Here is a 15,222-nt window from a genome sequence, read left to right as displayed (position 1 = left end):
TAACATCCCCCCTGGGGTGTTAACACCTGTACTCTACCAGGTGCGGGGTACATCCTATCCTGGGGTGCCAGAGAAGCCCCAGGGCAGACAGCAAGAGATGGGAGGGGTGAGGGGCTGTCAGCTCACACCCGCACAAAACCAGCTGCTGCATGAGGAGCTGGAGCAGAAGGGGGGCTAAGAGAAAGTGGGGTGCCTTCCACTTGTCTAGGAAACTGCCCCGGGGTGAGGCGGACACGAAGCTGCTATGTCCTGGCACGGCTATCCTGCTTGGAAAAACACTGGTGTACCTCCACCCCAGCTGTCAGACGGCCACTGCCCACCCTCCGAGTGCCCACCCCACCCCAGCTGTCCCGGCCCCTTTCCTGAGACCCCCTGGATCTCCCCAAGATCCAGGAGGAGCACGCTCCAGTCCTGTGGCCTGTGTCCATTCTGACTGGTAGCACCTCTTATGGACTGTTATGTGTTTTTTTTTTTTAATTCATATTTTAAAAATATTTTTATTTTGGTAAAATATGCAAAACATATCATTTAACCATTTTAAAGTGAACAATTCAGTAGCATCTCGTGCACCACTGTCTTGTGCAACCATCACCCTATCTGGTTCTAGAACTTATTCATCACCCCAAAAGGAAATTCTGTACCCACGAGCAGGGACTCCCCATTCCCCTGCCCCCAGAGCCCCTGGTAACCCCAGATCTGCTCTCTGTCTCTACGGATTCGGCTGTTCTGGATATTTCACATAAGTGGCATCCTACAATATGGGCTGTTAAATATTTTAAACTGATATTTTTTTGCTCCTGCTTCCTGAAGTACAGAGCAATGTCCCGGAGGAGAATTCAGAACAGGTGAGGGGGTGACTGGGGGTGGGATGCGCATGTGTGTACAAGCGTGTGTGTGTGTGTGTGTGTGTGTGTGTGTGTGTATCTAGGGCTGGGGTGTAGGGACCGTGCACGGGCCGGGGGTTACCTTTGGTTTGTCTGGCTCCCGGGAGTAGGCCGTGTACAGTTCTCTGAAGACCCCCTTGTTCTTGGCTTGTAGAGTCTCCTCCCTGTAGATGTGGTCTATCTTGGATTGCCGGCACCCGAACACCAGGACCATGGGGCAGGGGCTCATTCCTGGGGACCAGGAAGATCTCACGTCACTCACGGCTCTGATGCCCAATTTGGGGGGGTGGCTGGTGGTGCCAGGGGAGGGGGTACTGGGAACCTTCGTGCATGCCACATGGATAGAAGCACACGAACACTGGGACAGGTGGGGTGTATGTACTTGCTCACAAGTACACCCATGTATCCAGACGCACGCACCTGCGCACACCGAGGGAAGTAGGTGAAGTGTATTCAGATTTTAGCACACCTCCTTTGTCTAGGTCTCAATCCTTCCTTCTGCCCCCCTGGCTACTTAGCATCCCCTGCTACTGGGTCGTGCCGAAAGCCCAGTCTGTGGAGCCGCACTACCCGGGTTCAAATCCCAGCTCTGTGCGATGATGAGCAACTTAACTTTCTATGTGCCCATTTCCGCAGGTACAAAATGGAAGTAATAATAGCATCTACCTCCTAGGGTTACTCTGAGATGTAAAACATTTGAGCTCAGTGAATATACAGTGAATCCTTTATCAATGTTAGCTATTCCACCAGAATGACCGGTCCATGGGGGCGGCTTTTTTTTTTTTTTTTTTTTAAAGCTGTTTCTCTGTCTTGTTCAATGCTGTCCCTTGGCACCTAAAACAATGCTTGGCATTTATTAGATGCTCAACAAATCCCTGGTTAATGCATGCCATAACTGTGGGTTTCTTTCTCTCTCCTCCTGGAGCTGATCTGTTGGGTCTCTCACACAGCAAAGCCTGCTCTTGAATAACAGCCTTTGGGACAATCCCCCAAATGTACAGACACTTGATAAGGCTTAATATTTACTCTCCTAGGGCTGCTTCAAGTTTCAGATGGGTCCTAGCGTAACAGAAATGTCTTCTGGGGATGGAATTTCAGGCCCTAGAACAAGCTGTGTGGGAGATTGGTCGGGACAGGTCCTTTGAAGTATAACCATGAACCTCACCTATGGGTCAGGTCAGTACCATGACCGCCCCCCCACCCTCCCCCAGGGAGTAATGCAGTAGAGAGAGAACTCTGTCATTCCTCTGGGTGGCTGAGCCACAGGTGGGTCTGCCCAGGTCCAGGCGGGGTGAACATCACCTGGCTGCTGAATTGTGACCCACCTTTGTGCTGGATATCAAATTGCCGCTGCTGCCAGAAACTTCGGAAAGGGGCAATGCCGGTGCCTGGGCCAATGAGGATGCAGGGCACTTGGGGGTTTCGGGGCAGGTGGAAGCTGGGTGCTCTGGACAAGAGAGAGAGAATCAGAAGGCTTGCTGTGCTCAAATCTGATCAAGGGTGGCTGGGCCTTGGGTAGACCAGATGGCCGTCTTGGTGATACAGTGGGATTGCACTCTCCAGCTGGGGTCGGGTGCCCCTTATCGGAGTGGGAGGTCCCACAGCTTTGGGGAGTTCCCCAAACAGGAGCTCTTCAGGGTCTGGCTACCACTCCAATTCCCAATTTTCCTCATTGCTGAGCTAAGCCACCAAGGGCATCGTTTTAACTCAGGCTTTCCGGATCTCAGCACTGCTGACAGTTGGGGCTGCATACTTCTCTGCCATGGGGGGTGTCCTGTGCATTGTAGGATATTGAGTGGCACCCCTCGTCTCTACCTCCTAGATGCCAGGAGCACCTTCCAGCTGTGACAAAAATCTCCGCAGCCTTTGCCACAGGTGCCCTGAGGGGGAAAATCAGCCCCTGCTGAGAACCACTGATGTAGGCACCAGCGAGATCTCCTAAAATCAGGGAACAGACTTCCGTGTACAGAAGAATCACCCGGTGGTGTTAACAGCACAGAGTCTTGGGCAGTGCAGCAAGTCTGGGCTCAGGATACGGTATTTTTGAAGCACCACTGGGGATTCTGATGGTCATGGTATATGGACCATCCTATGAACACTCTACTCTCAAGAGCTGAGAAAAATCACTGGTCAAGACCACTGTTCAGGTACAGAAGTCACTGGTTGACAAAGCAGGAACCGTACCAGCTCAGGTATGGCCCTCATTGTGAAAAATGTTTAAGTTGTAGTTTTTATCTGATGGTGGTAAGAACACTTCAATGAAATCTACCCTCTTCACAAAATTTTTAAGTGCACGATACAGTACTGTTAATTGTAGGCAGGAACGTCCTTTAAAACTGAGTTGGGGGGGGTGCCTGGGTGGCTCAGTTGGTTAAATGTCTGCCTTTGGCTCAGGTTGTGATCTTGGGGTCCTGGGATCGAGTCCCGCATCGCGCTCCCTGCTCAGCCGGGGAGTCTGCTTCTCCCTCTTCCCTCTGCCACCCCCCGCTGTGTTCTCTCTCTCTCTGTCTCAAATAAATAAAAATCTTTTAAATTTATTTGAGACAGAGAGAGAGAGAGAGAGAGAGAGGGAGCACAAGAAGGCACAGCAGCAGGCAGAGGGAGAGGGAGAAGCAGGTTCCCAGGCAGGGAGCCTGATGTGGGGCTCGATCCCAGGACCCCCGGATCATGTCCTGAGCCGAAGGCAGATGCTTAGCCGACTGAGCCACCCAGGCGTCCCAATAAATAAAAATCTTAAAAAAAGCCCCACACAGCTGAGTTCGAGAGAAACAGCTCTGACTGATGGGAGGAAGGTTTGGATCTTCCCCATCTCTGAAATAGTGGGAACAGATAGGGTGGTTGGTAGATAGTGGAGAGAATTTCCGCCAGACTTTCCGCCAGTCTGCAGATTTCAGGAAAGCTGAGACTGCATTTGCTGGCTTGTCTACTGTGGGCCCAGCATCTAGCACAGTACATGCACTTGATAAATATTCATTGCATTGACCTGACTTTGACTGGGGGGCGGGGCTTGCTTAGCTGCTGCTGTGTTGCCCGTCCCCAGATCCCATTTACTTAACAGCTTGGAGTGATACTGAGCGTTGATCTCGATTCCGGCTGACTCAGCCGTTTCTCCAGAACCCTTGAGGCTGGTCCACCCAGCCCAGCTCAGGACAGGAGTATGCAGATTTGGGACAACTGCTCATTTCTCTTCATTTGCCACTCACCCTCTCACGAAACACGGGACCACTTCGTCAGCCTGTATCTGGTTGAGCCAGGAGGAGCACACACCGTGGTGAATTGGTCCTTCTCCATCTGGCAGAATAAGCAAGGTGGTCTGGCGCGCCTACTGCCCCCAGGGTTCCCCGTCCCTGGCCTCCCCCTCCCTCCAGTGAAGCTCACGACCCCACGCCAAGTTTCTGCCTTGGAATTCCCTGTCTGGATCCTCTGAAGGGGAAGAGGTATGGTATAGTGAAACTGCCCAGGGTTCCCGTGGGTAGGGGGGGGTCTAACTCGGAAAGGTCTCAGTCAGTGCGCTCCCGGTGGCCTTCCAGGATCCCGGTCTTGGAGCTCTCTCAGGCACCATGCATTTTAATTGCTTTATCAAGGAGGGAAATTACGGGAGACAAACGCTAGGATATCTGACTGACCTACAACTAGGGGACTTCGTGCAGCAGAGAGCTCCCCCCTCCGAGGGATGGGTGAGGGTGGCTTGATCCAGTTGCTGCTTTGGTTGGGGAGGGATGAGAGGATGAAGGCAGTAAAAGTGCTCTCAGGCTTTGGGAGCAGAGGAAGCTTTCAAGTGCACATCTTCCCTCCTTCCTGACTCTGCCTAAGGGGACAGTCTGCCTGCCCTGCTTCTTCCCCCAGTTCCTGGCCTCAGGGTGGGTCTCCTCTCGGGGATTTGGGATTTGGCAGCCGTGCAGAGGCCCCTGGGGAACCAATGCAGACCCAGGGGGCTCTCCTGGGGCCTCTGCCTACCTCGGGTGCGGTAGGAGACAACGGCCACGGTGAGGTGCACCTCGTCGGGGTACATGTCTGGGGAGGAGCTGATGGAGTAGTAACGGGGCTGCAGCAGGGACAGCTGGGTCAGGAGCAGGGTAGAGGGCATCTGGATGGACGGGAACTCCTCCAGCACCTCCACGATGGTGGGGTTCTTGCCCCACTTCCATTCCTCGTATTCCTGCAAACCCTGTGCCAAGGAGAGGGATGCAGAACTTGCACCCTGCTCCGGGTACACATTTCCAGGGAGGGCATCAGAACATCTGGGGAAGGAGGTCAGGAGTGATAAGGATACCTAACACTCACACAGTAATTACTCCGCGCCAGGTCTTAATTCTTACGACGACCTTATGAAATACATATGACTGTTGTCCCTATTTTATAGTGGGGGAAACTGACCAACACAGAAGCTCTTTGGCTTGGAGGCAGTGATTCTGGGTTTTGAATCTAGGTCAGGGGGTGGCAAACTTCAGCCCAAAAGGTCAATGTGGCTTACTACGCGTCTGTAGGGCTCATGAGCTAAGAGCTGTTTTTATATGTTTAAATTGTGGGGGGACAGGATCAAAAGAAGGATATTATTTCATGACATGAGAATGTGATATGAAATTCGAATTTCTGTCCCATAAATAAGATATGACTGGAACCTGGCCATGCCGACTCACTTAGGCACTGTCTACGCTGTTGGGCTATCATGGTGGAGTTTGATGGTTGTGAGACAGACCTCATGGACCGTGAGCCTAAAATATTTACTACCAGGCTCTTCATGGAAAAAGACTGCTGGCCCCTGCCCCAGGTAATGTGGCCCCAGCATCTCTGCTCCTAACCATATAGTCCTGCCATATGCAAAGCTCAAGAGAAAAGCACTGTGGAGAGTGTCATGATTTGCTGGTATGGAATGTAGATCTGTGACCTGTGAGTTTGCAGGGCTGGAGATGCATCGGCAGGGAGCATAGGTCAAGTTCAAGACGGTGAATGACAGCCCCGAAGGAACAGGTTAGGGTGTGGTGGACCACATGTGGGGGCTTGTGGACAGCAAAGCCCAGCTGCTACCAGGAAACAGAGGAACTCTCTGGGGCTCTGGAATTAGGTTTTCCTACATCTCAGAAGCTGCTCTGGGCAGTCCCTGACTGCTTATAGGAGGCTCAGATTTTGAGGAGTAAAGCCTATTAGAAGTGCACCTTATAACCAAGCTTTCCTCCACGTCCCTAGAGATCATCCTTGCTTTATTGATAGGGTATGGCATCCTTGAGAACGTGCCTTCCAGACCTCCAGCCTCACTGACCTTGAGCTGCAGGGGTGCAATCTGCCAAGAGCCTCAGGAACTGCTCTCTGAAATGGACATCCACGGGAAACAGACATGGATCACCTGTGTTGGTCCTTCCTAAGGCTGCGGCTGCAGTTCCAGATGCTTCCATTCACACTTCCTTCCCTCTCCGTCACTCAGAGTCAGACTTGTTAGAGGTCTGATGGTCCTCCCAGCCTTATCGGACTCTTGCTCATTTTTCCCCTCACACAGGTGTTTCCCTTAATAAAAATCCTCGCTTATTTAATCCCACCTTGGAGTTTGTGCTCTTCAGCAGAAATGGGCTAATACGTACAGTTTATCAAATTCCACTTGAAATCATCCGATGCAAACAGTGCAATCTCTGGTCCCTCTTAAAGCAGCCCCTCCCCCATTAATTAAAATTTTAAAGTTATACATGTACATCGTGTGCAAAGTTAAACAATTCTGCGAAGTTTACGATGAAGATTAATGCTCTACTTCTCCAATCTGTTTCCAGCTCCCCGGAGTGAACCACTTACAACTCTCTAAGTGTTCCTTTTCATGTCTGTTTTCTCATTTCTAAATATAGCCGACCCTCCAACAACATGGGTTTGAACTGCGCAGGTCCACTTATATGCAGATTTTTTTTCGATGAATATAATAGAGGACTGTAAATGAATTTTCTCTTCCTTATGATTTTCTTTTCTCTAGCTTACTTTATGCTAAGAATACAGTATATAATACATAAAACATACAAAATATGTGTTAATCAACTGTTTATGTTATCGGTAAGGCTGCCGGTCAACTGTAAGCTAAATTAGTGGTTAAGTTTTGGGGGAGTCAAAAGTTATATGTGGATTTTCTACTGCACAGGGGGTCAGCACCCCAGTCCCCACGTTGTTCAAGGGCCAGCTGTAATATACATTCTTTGAATTAGCCTCTTCCTATCTGCCCATCATACGTCCCTCTCCTGGACAGCAGAAGAAAGCTAAGCCATCCTTTGCTGATGGCTTGCTTAGTGGGGAGGAGCCCCCACTGGGAGAAGTCTGGGTAGTCCTCCTGGGTAGGATTCTTACTGAGTAAGATTTTTTTTTTTAAAGATTTTATTTTATTTATTTGACAGAGATATAGAGAGAGAGCACAAGTAGGCAGAGAGGCAGGCAGAGGGAGAGGGAGAAGCAGGCTCTGCATGGAGCAGGGAGCCTGATGCGGGGCTCGATCCCAGGACCCCGAGATCATGACCTGAGCCGAAGGCAGACATTTAACTGACTGAACCACCCAGGAGCCCCATTACTGAGTAAGATTTTGCAGGGGCTTGGGGCAAGCAAGTCTTAGGTTTCAAAGCAAGGATGGTAGAAATGTTTCATGCATTTTACCATTATAGGGCCTCCTCTATCTTGCAAGTCCCACCAATAGCTCCTCGGTGTTTGGAAAGGCCTCTCTCTAAAACAGGGTACTGTGGGATTCTTCTCTCTTTCTTTTCCTTCTAAGCATGGGCTCAGATGGAGCTAATGGAAACTCAAGAGTTCCAAAGGAAGGAGGAACAAGAGTTAGAACAGCAATTTCTACTGGGCCAGAGAGCTCTGAGATTCAACAGGGCTACCCTCGTTCTGTCAGACCTTAGTTAGAGTGAGTGGGGATGGTGAGGACAAGCCAAAATGGACTAGCCAATATGGTGACCATCTGCAAACTGAAAATCGGCAACTCTTGCTCCACACTTCCATCTGCTGGACAACTGTTGTAATAGCTACATAACTCTCCGACTCGGAGGTGAAAGGTACCGTTGGGGTTGTAGGAGGCCAGGGACCCACCTTGCTGAGGACCAGCAGACGCTGCTTCTCTTTCTCGCTGGTGGCCAGAGAGGCAAACTGCTGCAGCTGCAGTGGCGTTGGCGGCGTGGTGATGTCCAGGTAGTACTTGAAGGCCTGGAAGATGGTGCAGGGCGGGAGGCGGTGCTCATCTGTCCAGTTACTGATGACTCCTATGGAGGTACAATGGATGTGAGGGGTGGTTGGGGGAAGGAGAGTCTGCGCTCCAAGGGCTTCGGTCTAAGTCAGGAAGGCCAGATTTTCTCCTGGGGCAGAGGTTGGGGCCGAGTGAGCCAAGCAATCCCTTGGCTTGTCATCTTCCATGTCCCACATCGAGACCCAGGGTTCTGGGGACCCTGTGATCGCCTCATGCATGCAAGGAGCATATCCAAAATCAACTGAGCAAATTAGTTCAAAAATTAAAAAATAAACCAGTATTAAAATAGCACGAGACAGTCCGTCCTCTGGCATTCTACGCAGTGAGCCCCCCACTGAGCACGAGCTAGGAGTCTTATTTTGGTTCTGTCTGACCTCTCATGGTGTTGGACTCTCAAACCTCTAAGTGGGATTCCGGTGTTTAAAATGACAAACATGCCTAACACTTTGCTAGCACTTTCTATACGCCAAGTGCTATTCTCAGCACTTTATTATTATTAACTCACTTAGTCCTCACAACAACCCTAGGTGGTGGGTACTATTATTATCCCCATTTTGCAACTGAGAAAAAGGGAAGCACAGAGAGGTCAAGGAATTTGCCCAAGGTCACACAGCTCATAGGCGTGAAGTCAGGCAGTCCTGCCCCAGACCTTGTTCTAACTACTACACTGTATGGTTTCTGTGTAATTTTCCATAGCATATAGCCCTAAGCATAGTGTCTACTTTATCAGGGGCTCAACCCAAGATAAAAAGTGCTGCTCCAACACGAAGAAGAACCGGCTGGGTTGGATTTATTAATATAAAGTGTTGTCTCTCCAAAGTGGTATCGCCCAAAGGACTTTTCAGTCGGGCTTTGACCACATGCTATTTTCACATTCTGCTCTGACCGTACACTCTAGCTCCTTTGTAAAGGGGCTATGTCATCATAGTCTGGGCTGTCAGGTAAGGTCACCGTGGTTCCTAGTTCCTGAGCCCGAGCTCACCTGTGCCTCCTGAAATGAAGCCCTGAGACCCATTTGCCTTTGAAAGTTCTTCAACAGAAAGGTCAAGGATGGTCACTGAGACAGACCGGAACCTGATCTAATGATGGTTCAACCTTGAGTGCGCCATCTAGTGCCTCTTGATTTTAAGAGGAGGGAGGGGTACACATCAGCTGCTGTTTATTCGGTGGGCAGTGAGGCGGGGGTGATGAAGGAAGGCAAAAGCCCCTTCCCCCAAGGATAAGCTATGGATGTCCTGGCATCGTGGACATTGGCTCAGCCAGTTGGGCCATGGTGGTTCAGCCATGAGAAAGGAGGAGTCTTCAGTCTCATAAGCTGGAGGAGACAGAGACCCACTCTTCCGCCTGGATTGGTGATTGGGAAGAAGGATGGGTCTCCTCTTCCCCAGACACCCACTGCTTCTGGGACTCCCTGGAGAAGGGGAGGGTTCTCAGGAGGGGCCAGGTGGGGGGCCCCCACCCTGCCGTAGTTACCCAAAGCCGTGTTTCGCTCCTCTAGCAGCTCCACCTTCACCAGCTGGTTGACCGGAGGTGCGTCCTCCAGCCGCTCGATCAGGGCGTTCACGAGGTCCTCGCAGTTGCCAGGGAAGACACCCAGGTGGTCCCCAGGCTGGTACTGCAGCTCCTGATTCCCGTTGGTGTGCAGACGCACGAAGATGGTTGATCGGCTGGAGGGAAAGGTGGGGAACAGTCGGATAAGAGTCACCAGCTACTGCCTCCTTTCTTTGTCTCTTTTTGTGGCTGCAATCCCCCTCCTTTCATTCTCCGTGGGGCCGAGGCCATGAGCCCTGTGCCCCCATCGTTCCAACCATGGTTTTTAGCAGGTCACCCACGAGCTCCTCAGTGCAAATCCAATGCCAAGTCCTGAGCGCTCATCTTGCTTATGGAACCAGCACTGGACGGGGCTGCTCACTTCCTCCTTCTCAACTCCCTTCTCCTGGGTTCTAGCACCCCACGCTCTCCCAATCCTCTCTCATTTGGTAGTTCCTTCTCATCTCCCCAAACTCTGGCCATTAGAGCACCTCAGGGTTCAGTCATCAGATTCCTTGCTTTTCTATCTTCCCGAACCTACCTTTCTCCATAGCACTTACCGGCATCTGCCTTCTTGTGGCGTTTATATCATCCTGTGGTTTGTGGTCTGCCCTCCCCTGCCTACCGCCCCTCCCCACCCCCAGCCTCCAGGACAATTTCAAATTCAAGAGGGCAAGGAATCTGTTTTGTCCACTGCCCTATTCCTGGCAAGGAGGACAGCGCACAGCACATAGTTGGTACTCCAGAAATATTTATTAGATGAAGGAACCTCAGACTCCCAGGGTTAACCAGTTGCCAGAACAGACTCTGTTCTCAGTACCAACTGGGGTTCTCCCAGGAATCACGACCCCATTGGAGCCAAGCAGTGGAGTCCCCAGTCTGTGTCACGCCATCTCTCCTGGAAATCCTAAGCTCTGCCCCCCCTTTTTGTAAGTGTGGGTGCGCGGGGGGCTTCCCATATTATAAAGAGAAAGACATTTGGTCTTGGTTGTGCACAAATCCACCAATATAAATGTGAGAGATCCAAGGAGAGAACGCACGGAGAAATTGATCTATTTCCTGCCAGATCCTCTCCTTTTCCATTGGTTTTTGTATTTTAAGGGCAGAAGGCCCATGCTAAGGGAGGGCTTCAAGAATGAATTCTCAGACTACGATCATTTTGGTCCTTTAAAAGGTTTTAGTACAGACCTACTGCATTTTACACAATACCTGAGAACTTGGGGGCTGATTACACTTTGGTAAATCAGATTCTTTGTCCTCTTTGGGTTCCGTTGGCATTTCAGATCTGCTTTTCTTCATTGCCAACTGGTTCTTATTCAACATGAAGTTTCTACATTCTCCATGGTATGTAAATCAACACTTGAATAGATCAATGGGACTCGCTATATAAAGGAGTCTCTGGCACACCCAAGAACCCTTTTGTGCTGCAAATAGCCACCGTTATTAAAAATAGTTGTGCTGGCACATTTACTTTTTTGCAAGTATTTTCTCGAAGCAAGTCACCCCTGTCCTTCGTATGGTGGGGAAAATTGGTGGCTGAGATTGTGAATGGTGGTGTCAGGGCCTGGGGTCCCATTCTCCTTTCCTGGACAGATTTTGCTATCTCTGGGGCACTAATCTTGTCAATTATACAGACTTGCACGGCTGATTCTGCTCTGAGCTCATACGAATTCCTGGTTCCTGGAGAGCAGAGACACCATCACCTTCTGCCAGCTCCAGGGTTGGAATTAGCAGAGGCTGACAGCCAGCAGGGGGCGCTGTGGGGCTGCTAATTTCAGAGCCTCCTGCACCAACCACAGGAAGCCTTTGAAAGGCCCCCAAATCAATTCCCACTTTCTCCCAGATCATCACGATTTCTTTCAGAAGTATATTTGCCTCCGTTCTTCTGGCCGGTACAAAATAGAAATGCGGAGGACCTGAACTTGCTGAGCTGGCTCATGCTCACAGCCATTTCCCCCAAGTAAGTCCTCTTGAACGTGACACAAAGTGGTCAGGCAGACAAGGGGCAGGAATGGGGAGGCAGCTGACAGATTAGCTAGGTGGCCCAGGTTCTGCCCGTGCTGGGAATTTAACCAAGCGGATGTTACATGCCTCTGGTCAGACATGGCTTGCTGAGACCCCCAGCACTGAAGGGCTGTGTGGCCTCAGGGCATCCTGATGGGCTGGTCTTTGAAGCCTTGTCGGGGAAGCAGATTCCCCCCCAACCCTCTCTTGGTAGCACTAACCTGGAGACCAGTTGTCTCAGTTCTGCTGGGGGTTTGTAAGTATAGGATTTTGTAAGCTTTTTTTTTTTTTTAAAGCTTGGGACACATATGGCCATTGAGAAGGGTAGGTGGTGATGGGTTGGGGGCAGTGGGCTGAGTGATCGTCAGATAGGATGGTCAGGGAGGCCTCTGTGGTGACGTGATATTTGAACAGAGATCTGAACAATGAGAAAAAGGGGACATGCAAAGATCTGTTTGGGAAGAGTGTTCGCATGTGCAAAGGCCCTAGGGTAGGAAAAGGTGTGGCATATTTGGAGAAGGGAAAGAAGGCTGGAGTGTTTGGAGAGTGGTAAACACAGATGTGGGGGGAGGGAGAAGGAGAGTAGACTGCTGGGCAGAGGCTATATCATGAGGGCTTCATCATGACCTGTCATGGCAAGAAGTTTGGAGGTCTCCTCAATCCAGTGGGAAGCCACTAGAGGGTGTAAAGCTATGGAGTGACAGGATTCAATTTATGTTTTTCCAAGACTGGTCTGGCTGCTATTTGGAAATGGCTCTTTGAGAGAAAAGCCAAGAAACAAGGAGACAAGTTAGGGTCCACTGTAGTCACTCATACCATCGATGAACATGGCTTTGCTCAAGGTGGCAGCTGTAGGTCTGAGGTGAAGTTGAAAGTCAAGTCCCGGAGGACCAGCTGAGGGCCGGACATGCAGTGTAAGAGAGGGAGAGGAGGCAAGGAAGATGCTGGAGTTTTTGGCTTAAGCCAAATGTTGATGTTCTCTGTTGAAATGGGGAAGGTCGGAGAGAAGCAATTTCATCCAAAGAGAGATGAGAATCAAGAGCTTCCCCACCAAGAACTGTCCATTGTAATATCCCACCACTCTCTGTGATGCCCCAGCACTCAGCCACCCTTCTGCACCTTTGCTCCTGCTAGCCTCTGCCTAGATGTCCCTCCTCTGTTCTCATTCCCATTCTAAAGCCTACCATGCGCTTCCCCTCCTTCGGACCTGTAGGACTTATGATCAATGATCATCGCACCCGTTACCTGTTACAGCTCCATTATACTCCCTTCTGTATTGTTTGCTAATTGGTGTACCTAGAAAATGTATTTCCTGGCCAGACAGTAACTGTGGTCACTTTTCTCTTTAGATGTGCAAGGATCACCCTCAGAAGGCTGTTTACTTCCTCCTAAGCACTTTGCTTGCAATTAAGGGTCTGGGAGGCGGGGAGTAATTTGTGATATCTGACTTATGGCTTCCTGGCTCAAACAGCCTGACTTTGGGCCGACTTGGGCAGGGAAAAATGGGAGAGAGTATCATGCTTTTTTTACTCGATTATCCCTTAAAATAAACCAACAACTTATAAAGCTGGAGATGGTAGTAAGCCTGAAAATAGGTCATGCTCCAGAGTGTGCTTCTAAAGAGAGAGATACCTACATACAATTTGATCCTTTTTGTGCTAATTCACGACTGATTCTAATACTAGCTTCTAGTTCCTAACCTTGCTGAAATATTCAGTCTCTTGTAAGTCACTCAGCATAGAGTCAGCTACCCTTTCCAGAGGGGAGTGGGGGTTATTCTGGAACTCTGGTCCAACTTAGCATCAGAATATTTGCAAAGGGGGCGCCTGGGTGGCTCAGATGGTTAAGCGTCTGCCTTCGGCTCAGGTCATGATCCTAGGGTCCTGGGATTGAGTTCCGCATCGGGCTCCCTGCTAGGCGGGGAGTCTGCTTCTCCCTCTGCCTCTGCCTCTCTCTCTCTCTCTCTCTCTCTCTCTGAGTCTCATGAATAAATAAATAAAACATTAAAAAAAAAAAGAACATTTGCAAAGGACCTTGCTTTTTATGTACCATGGTTTAGGGAGTAATTTTTGTGATTTGGTCTTTCACAGTTTGTTGCTAAAGGAAATTTCCAATGGATTCTTAGTCTCTTCTCTTCCATGCTACTGAAGTCATCCCTTTCCACAGGGCAGAAATGGGAAGTAAGGGTGCATATTTCAAACACAGGGTCCCTCTGTGTATCAGAGATCCCTACTCTCCGAATGTTGCATTTAACTATTCAAAGGGATTCATTTCCCAACCCATTTCTTTAATGTTTGAGGATCTAAGTGAGTACATGAGAGCCTGGGGGCTTCATCCTGCTGATAACTCTATTAGAGGTCTGAAGTCCATGTAGAAAGCATGCATACTAAATTTGCAAGTGTTTGAAGCTGGGATGGACAAGGAAGAGTAATGGGAAGGTATGATACGCTAGTTGTTTTGTGCACCTCGTCTTTGATACAACAGTCTTGCAATGCTCTTCAGGACACCTGGGTAGCCTTTCGGCATGCTCACTTTGGAGCTGGAGAACCAAGTCTATGTGACCTCGAAAAAGTCACTTGCATTATCTACTTGTCACTTTTCATATTTAAAACATCGATGATGGGGCGCCTGGGTGGCTCAGTCAGTTGAGCGTCTGACTCTTGATTTCAGCTCAGGTCATGGTTGTGGGATCAAGCCCTGCGTCCGGCTCCACACTCAGTGGGGAGTGTGCTTGAGATTCTCTCTCTCCCTCTCCTTCTGCCCCTCCCTGCCTAAAATAAATAAATAAATCTTTAGAAAAATTAAAAAAAAATGCCGATGATAATAGTCCCAACTTCCTGGGCTGGTCAAGAGTTCTGGGAGATCCCGCACAGAGAGGACTCAAAACAGGGCATGGCACACAGAAAGCTCTAGAGAAATGTCAGCAATCTGCAGAGTCAATGTTCTCATTCTGCACAAGGAGACAGGGGCTCGGAGGACCTGAGTGACTGGCCCGGTCACATGGCTGGTGAGCAGCAGAGCTGGGGACAGAACCCAGGGCTGTCCAGCTCGTGAGCCCACTCTGTACACAAAGAATCGAGATTTCGGGGCGCCTGGGTGGCTCAGTCGTTAGGCGTCTGCCTTCAGCTCAGGTCATGATCCCAGGGTTCTGGGATCGAGCCCTGCATCGGGCTCCCTGCTCCGCGGGAAGCCTGCTTCTCCTTCTCCCACTCCCCCTGCTTGTGTTCCCTGTCTCGCTCTCTCTCTGTCAAATAAATAAATAAAATCTTTAAAAAACAAAAAAACAAAAAAACCCCCAAAGAATCGAGATTTCAAAAGATTGGCATGGGCTGTAACCGGAAAGTGAAAAAAGATGCCATTCCTTGGGGATCAAGGCAAAGGACTTCATTAAGGCCAAAAATCTTATTCACACAAGTCGAGGGACGGAGAGGCCTGGCTCACTCACTTTGAAAAGAGCAGCAAGGATGTAAGCTTAATGGGAGAACGGCATGGCCCCCAGGACAAAGCCCGTGATGTTGGGTGGCATCCATGCGTCCTGCTCACGCTGGGGGCTGGATGTGATGAACCTAGTGCATGTGGCAGCTATGACAGGTCTCC

At 50.0% G+C, this 15,222-nt stretch overlaps 1 protein-coding gene across 2 annotated transcripts in view; it reads right to left on the bottom strand.

The window, feature by feature from the left end:
• NOS1 (nitric oxide synthase 1) overlaps window positions 1-15,222 on the bottom strand; it is a 104,263-nt gene that overhangs the window by 2,570 nt on the left and 86,471 nt on the right. For both annotated transcript variants that reach the window (XM_032431485.1, XM_032431483.1), the window contains exons 21-26: window positions 9,565-9,758; window positions 7,938-8,107; window positions 4,842-5,052; window positions 4,088-4,175; window positions 2,210-2,331; window positions 967-1,115 (exon numbers count right to left, since the gene is read on the bottom strand). In XM_032431485.1, coding sequence (XP_032287376.1) covers window positions 967-1,115; window positions 2,210-2,331; window positions 4,088-4,175; window positions 4,842-5,052; window positions 7,938-8,107; window positions 9,565-9,758 — 934 coding nt within the window. The remainder of the gene's footprint in view (window positions 1-966; window positions 1,116-2,209; window positions 2,332-4,087; window positions 4,176-4,841; window positions 5,053-7,937; window positions 8,108-9,564; window positions 9,759-15,222) is intronic.

The sequence above is a fragment of the Phoca vitulina genome, unplaced genomic scaffold (genome assembly GCF_004348235.1).
Source record: "Phoca vitulina isolate PV1807 unplaced genomic scaffold, GSC_HSeal_1.0 scaffold46, whole genome shotgun sequence".
In the NCBI taxonomy this organism is placed as follows: Eukaryota; Metazoa; Chordata; class Mammalia; order Carnivora; family Phocidae; genus Phoca; species Phoca vitulina.
Note: the sequence above shows the minus strand (reverse complement) of the source record. Positions and strands in the feature narration are given on the sequence as shown.